The sequence below is a fragment of the Oncorhynchus gorbuscha genome, linkage group LG19 (assembly GCF_021184085.1).
Source record: "Oncorhynchus gorbuscha isolate QuinsamMale2020 ecotype Even-year linkage group LG19, OgorEven_v1.0, whole genome shotgun sequence".
NCBI lineage: Eukaryota > Metazoa > Chordata > Actinopteri > Salmoniformes > Salmonidae > Oncorhynchus > Oncorhynchus gorbuscha.
Window position 1 is genome coordinate 12,203,564 of NC_060191.1, and position 6,377 is coordinate 12,209,940.

The 6,377-nt window shown below is 41.1% G+C and overlaps 1 protein-coding gene across 1 annotated transcript in view; it reads left to right on the forward strand.

Annotated features, from left to right (window-relative positions):
- LOC124005886 (cytochrome b5 reductase 4) overlaps positions 1-1,855 on the forward strand; it is a 30,734-nt gene extending 28,879 nt beyond the window's left edge. Inside the window, exon 17 of the mRNA XM_046315523.1 lies at positions 165-1,855. Within this exon, the coding sequence (XP_046171479.1) occupies positions 165-219 (55 nt within the window). The 3' untranslated portion in view covers positions 220-1,855. The remainder of the gene's footprint in view (positions 1-164) is intronic.
- Positions 1,856-6,377: the final 4,522 nt, after the last annotated feature.

Consider the following 6,377-nt stretch of genomic DNA (forward strand, 5'->3'; position numbering starts at 1 on the left):
TTATGTTAATGTTAATTTAGTAGATTCAAGCTATGTAGTGCAAGGAAGTTAACTTGTATAACATTGGATAACTTTTCCCACATTTAGGCTTTGTCTGACCCCCTCTCACCTTCTCCTTGTTTCTCACCTTCCTCCTCTATCAATCTCCCTCCTCTCTTTCTCAGGTTGGTGAGACAGCATTGTTTCAGTAAAGAGGAGATTCATGTTTTCCAGGGCTGAGTGTCAGTCTCAGAAATTACAGCCTGAGGTGCCAACGGGACATTGAGAGAACAACGTGTGTGTGTGTGTGAGAGAGAGAAGTGTGTGTGTTTGAGAGAAAGGAGACACAATTTGTGAGAGAGTGTGGGAGAGAAGAGATGTTATTGGGCTGCCGGCCAATGTCTTTTTTGGAACAACGTCTTTCTATGCACTGTAGACTGAACTGATGGACTTCTGTGGTTAGCAGCTCTGTCTCTCTCTATTTCTGTGTGTCTCCGTCTTACTCTCTCTGGTGCTTTGAAACATGGGTGGACAGTCATTCTCTCTGGACGCCAAGGACGTGACTTCTGGTGAATCACACACAAAGGATGAATGGCCAATTACCCAGCAGCACTGAACCCTCAGGTCAACATCATCAGCTCACTGTCTGTCTCTCTCTGTACCAGAAGTCTTTGAACTGTCCTGTCCTTGTGCTCTCCTCTGCTCTGACGAAAGCGAGAGAGAGAGAGGGGGGGGTCTGGGGTTGTTTATGAGAGGTCACTACCATGTCTTACATACTGTATATCAATCTATTGCACAGTCCCACACATCCGCTACATTGTGATGTTATTTTTGCTGTCGCTTCCCCCACCCCCCCCCCCCCCAAAAAGCAGGACTTTGTGAGCGTTTAATTTTCAGTTCTGATCATTACATCTTTCTTTCGTTGAAGAAGTAATGAGAATTTCCAACCTGCTGTTGGCATATGAGACATCCTCCTACAGATAGTTATTATGAATTCAGATAGTTGTTTTGGCTGTGCTGCCGTTATATCTGGTATGTTCTGCAGCCTGTGGTTCTGTTTCAGAGAGACTGATCGTTAAGCAGACCAGTCTTCAGTATGAGTACAGTTACAGTCTCTCTTTCTCCATCTATATCTATCTCTCTTTCTCCCCACTCTCTCTCACAGGTTGATGTTGTAGTACTCACAGTAGGTGATGAATACCAATGGGAATGCATTACACAATACATAACACACCTACGTAAATGTATTCGATATAATAAAAATGTCATTTTATTCATGTATTTAATTCATTAATACCTCAAGCCCACAGTGATCTGTTTAAGTGCTTGATGTTTGACGCAGTTAAATGATTCTAAACTGCATCCGGGAACCATGACCGTGCGTCCTTGACTCTTTCTCACTCTTGTGAAATACGTGAGGTTGGTAAAGGCCCCGACTGTCGTGATTTCCCCTCGTGGAACATCAAACTGCCAGACCGAACTATGTCAATCCTGCAGAGTTGTTCTATGCCATGAGTGCTCCCTCTGATGTAGCTCCTCTATTAACCTAATAAGAGGGGCTCTCATCTGGCCGTTTCCAGCGGCAGTCAGTCCGTCTGCCTCTTTAGATGTATCCTTTCAGACTGGGTCAAAATGGAACAAAATGTCCCATGAAATTGAAGTTGTATTTTCATGAAATGTCGTTTTGGAGGAAGAATCTTTTATATTGGACATTGGTATCTAGAAAAGATGTTCATGAATGTATGCGATCTTGGACTTTTCACCGTTTTTTTCTCTAATTTGTACTCTCTAGATCGTACGGAAGGTGCCATTTAAAAACCTTGCCCTGCGTGGCATTTACTTTTTAATAACATTAAAGTACATCATGTCATGGTCATTTTCTTCCTTTTTCACACAAAATGAATTGCAGCATTTGTTACCACTGAACATCACCATTTCAAAGATCACACCTGTCAATGTAACACACATGCCATGCTACGTGCAATACTATAAGTCAAGCTTCTATGGATCAAAAGTACTTGATGAAAGTACCAGTTTGTTTTTGACCGGTGAAACAATGACTGAAATGGGTTGGGTTCTGGTTTTTAAAGAAATTGAGCTTCACTTGGTTTTGTAGCTCATCTAATCTTGATCTAACCACATCTTATTTTAATGCATATCCAGCTTTGTACATCATTCACACTATAACTAACATGTCAGTTATATGAGCTGTCCTGAAGCAAATTAAAAGATGCACTAAACATTTTTGTTGTGTTTAGATTCAGAGCCCTGGTTGTATTGTGTTCAGTTGTTTCTGGCTGAAATGTACTACAGTTCATTAATTAATACTTCACCTTAGGAAAGAGGCAATTCAAATGTGCAAGGGAATGATATCACAACCACACCAGGAAGTATATGATTTTAAAGACATATATATGCAAAGCTGTAATTATCCAAGGAAAAATACCTTGCAGTCACTCTCTCTGTGTCTGTCTGTTCCCCCCCCCATCTGCCCTCCGGACCGACTATACACACACACAGTGTTATCTTAGTAAATGGCATCATGTTGGTGGCCAGTCCTTCCCCATAGGAGTAAAGGTTCCCCACCCACTAGGCAATCCGATTAAATTGCATGTCTTGGCAGATGGAAAATCAAAGGTCACCATAGATGAAAAACACTGTGTCTGGCTCTGATTCTCAATGAGCTTTACGGTATCTACCTTCAGGAGGGGGTGTAGAGAGCGAGTCTGTCAATGGGAGTGTAATAGCTTTGGCATTAGGAATTCTCTTTAGAGTTTGATTATAAGTGGACTGACTAGTTACCATCATTGGAGGGGAAGTTGCTTTGCAGGGCGAGGTCATGTTCTATGCTGCTTTCAAGGGAAATAATGGAGAGGTGAGGTCACATTATCTACATCTGTTTATAATGGCATTACTGATACATTTCAGTGAATTTGGTGTTACTTATATGACATATGTAGTGCAAATAGCATGTTGTTCCAAACAGGTGAGAAAGCCCCTATCCAGTCTGGCAGCAGCAGCTCTATGATTGATTGAAAGCTGAGAATTGTGTAGGGGTGAGGAGAGTACCACTACCTGACACACAGAGTGGTGCTTGAGACTGGAGTGGCACTCACTGTCGTCTGCCACCTCCACCACTAACATTACTCACCATCACCACCTCTAATACCTGCTGCTGCATAGCTTGATCTGGCTTGGGCATTACAAGGTGAAAGAAAATACAAATGAGTCTGTTGATTCATATCCTGCATATCCTATCAGTATCCTGCATATCCTATCAGTATCCTGCATATCCTATCAATATACTACATATCCTATCAGTATCCTGCATATCCTATCAGTATCCTGCATATCCTATCAGTATCCTGCATATCCTATCAATATACTACATATCCTATCAATATCCTGCATATCCTATCAGTATCCTGCATATCCTATCAGTATCCTGCATATCCTATCAATATAATACATATCCTATCAATATACTACATATCCTATCAATATCCTGCATATCCTATCAGTATCCTGCATATCCTATCAGTATCCTGCATATCCTATCAATATAATACATATCCTATCAATATCCTGCATATCCTATCAGTATCCTGCATATCCTATCAATATACTACATATCCTATCAATATCCTGCATATCCTATCAGTATCCTGCATATCCTATCAGTATCCTGCATATCCTATCAATATAATACATATCCTATCAATATCCTGCATATCCTATCAGTATCCTGCATATCCTATCAGTATCCTGCATATCCTATCAATATAATACATATCCTATCAATATCCTGCATATCCTATCAGTATCCTGCATATCCTATCAATATACTACATATCCTATCAATATCCTATATACAGTGGGGCAAAAAAAGTATTTAGTCAGCCACCAGTTGTGCAAGTTCTCCCACTTAAAAAGATGAGAAAGGCCTGTAATTGTCATCATAGGTACACCTTATTTTTATTTATTTTACCTTTATTTAACTAGGCAAGTCGGTTAAGAACAAATTATTATTTTCAATGACGGCCTACGAACAGTGGGTTAACTGCCTGTTCAGGGGCAGAACGACAGATTTGTTCCTTGTCAGCTCGGGGATTTGAACTTGCAACCTTTCGGTTACTAGTCCAACACTCTAACCAATAGGCTACCTTGCCGCCCCTTCAACTATTGTGGGATTTATGAATTTATTTGCAAATTATGGTGGAAAATAAGTATTTGTTCAATAACAAAAGTTTATCTCAATACTTTGTCATATACCCTTTGTTGGCAATGACAGAGGTCAAACATTTTCTGTAAGTCTTCACAAGGTTTTCACACACTGTTGCTGGTATTTTGGCCCATTCCTCCATGCAGATCTCCTCTAGACCAGTGATGTTTTGGGGCTGTTGCTGGGCAACACGGACTTTCAACTCCCTCCAAAGATTTTCTATGGGGTTGAGATCTGGAGACTGGCTAGGCCACTCCAGGACCTTGAAATGCTTCTTACGAAGCCACTCCTTCGTTGCACGGGCGGTGTGTTTGGGATCATTGTCATGCTGAAAGACCCAGCCACGTTTCATCTTCAATGCCCTTGCTGATGGAAGGAGGTTTTCACTCAAAATCTCACGATACATGGCCCCATTCATTCTTTCCTTTACACGGATCAGTCGTCCTGGTCCCTTTGCAGAAAAACAGCCCCAAAGCATTTTGTTTCCACCACCATGCTTCACAGTGGGTATGGTGTTCTTTGGATGCAACTCAGCATTCTTTGTCCTCCAAACACGACGAGTTGAGTTTTTACCAAAAAGTTTTATTTTGGTTTCATCTGACCATATGACATTCTCCCAATCTTCTTCTGGATCATCCAAATGCTTTCTAACCAACTTCAGACGGGCCTGGACATGTACTGGCTTAAGCAGGGGGACACGTCTGGCACTGCAGGATTTGAGTCCCTGGCGGTGTAGTGTGTTACTTATGGAAGGCTTTGTTACTTTGGTCCCAGCTCTCTGCAGGTCATTCACTAGGTCCCCCCGTGTGGTTCTGGGATTTTTGCTCATCGCTCTTGTGATCATTTTGACCCCACGGGGTGAGATCTTGCGTGGAGCCCCAGATTGAGGGAGATTATCAGTGGGCTTGTATGTCTTCCATTTCCTAATAATTGCTCCCACAGTTGATTTCTTCAAACCAAGCTGCTCACCTATTGCAGATTCAGTCTTCCCAGCCTGGTGCAGGTTTACAATTTTGTTTCTGGTGTCCTTTGACAGCTCTTTGGTCTTGGCCATAGTGGAGTTTGGAGTGTGACTGTTTGAGGTTGTGGAAAGTATTTTATACTGATAACAAGTTCAAACAGGTGCCATTAGTACAGGTAACGAGTGGAGGGCAGAGGAGCCTCTTAAAGAAGAAGTTACAGGTCTGTGAGAGCCAGAAATCTTGCTTGTTTGTAGGTGACCAAATACTTATTTCCCACCATAATTTGCAAATAAATTCATTAAAAATCCCACAATGTGATTTTCTGGATTTTTTTCATCTTATTTTCTCTGTCATAGTTGAAGTGTACCTATGATGAAAATTACAGGCCTCTCTCATCTTTTTAAGTGGGAGAACTTGCACAATTGGTTGCTGACTAAATACTTTTTTGTCCCACTGTATCTTATCAATATCCTATATATCTTATCAATATCCTATATATCTTATCAATATCCTATATATCCTATCTTTTTTTGTTTTACGTGCTTCACATCCTTTTTATTTAATTTGACTAATTTATTTTTCAGAACTAATTTATATAAAATGTGTTTTTATCACTGCTCCAGGCGTCAACCTTGTAGGCTCATTGTCTGCTGCTTCAATGTGGAAACAATGTAGCAAAGAACATGTAAATATAGCTTTTGGTATGGCTGGTACTTAAATGGTGAATTATATATGTTTTTCTGGGTTAGAGAGAAGTTTGTTATGGAGAAAATCAATCAATCCTGACCCCTTAACATTCAGCTTCGTGCTCCCCAGATCTGTCCACTCCAACTTACAGCTGACATGACATAGTGGAGAAGAGTATCTTTAGAGAGAATCCATTAGACCAGATGCATGTTTTATTGAGCTGCTTCCTTTAATGAGATGTCTCATCCACTTTGGACATGAGTTCATGTGAGCTCTTACACACAGAATTATTCATCATTTTGAAGTACACGACCACCACTCCCCAGTGATGTGGAGCTTGATCCCTGCTTCATTTGTCTTTTAATTGCAATCCCCTCCATGTGTGAGTTCCACAAAACAGCAGCCTAGCCCCAGTACACATCCTCATCTTCAAAAGAAGTGGCTTTTATCAGAGGAGACAAGAAAGGTTTACACCTGAGGCCTCATCCCACTGAGTTAGGTCTTTGATGACACGACTCCCCCTCTGG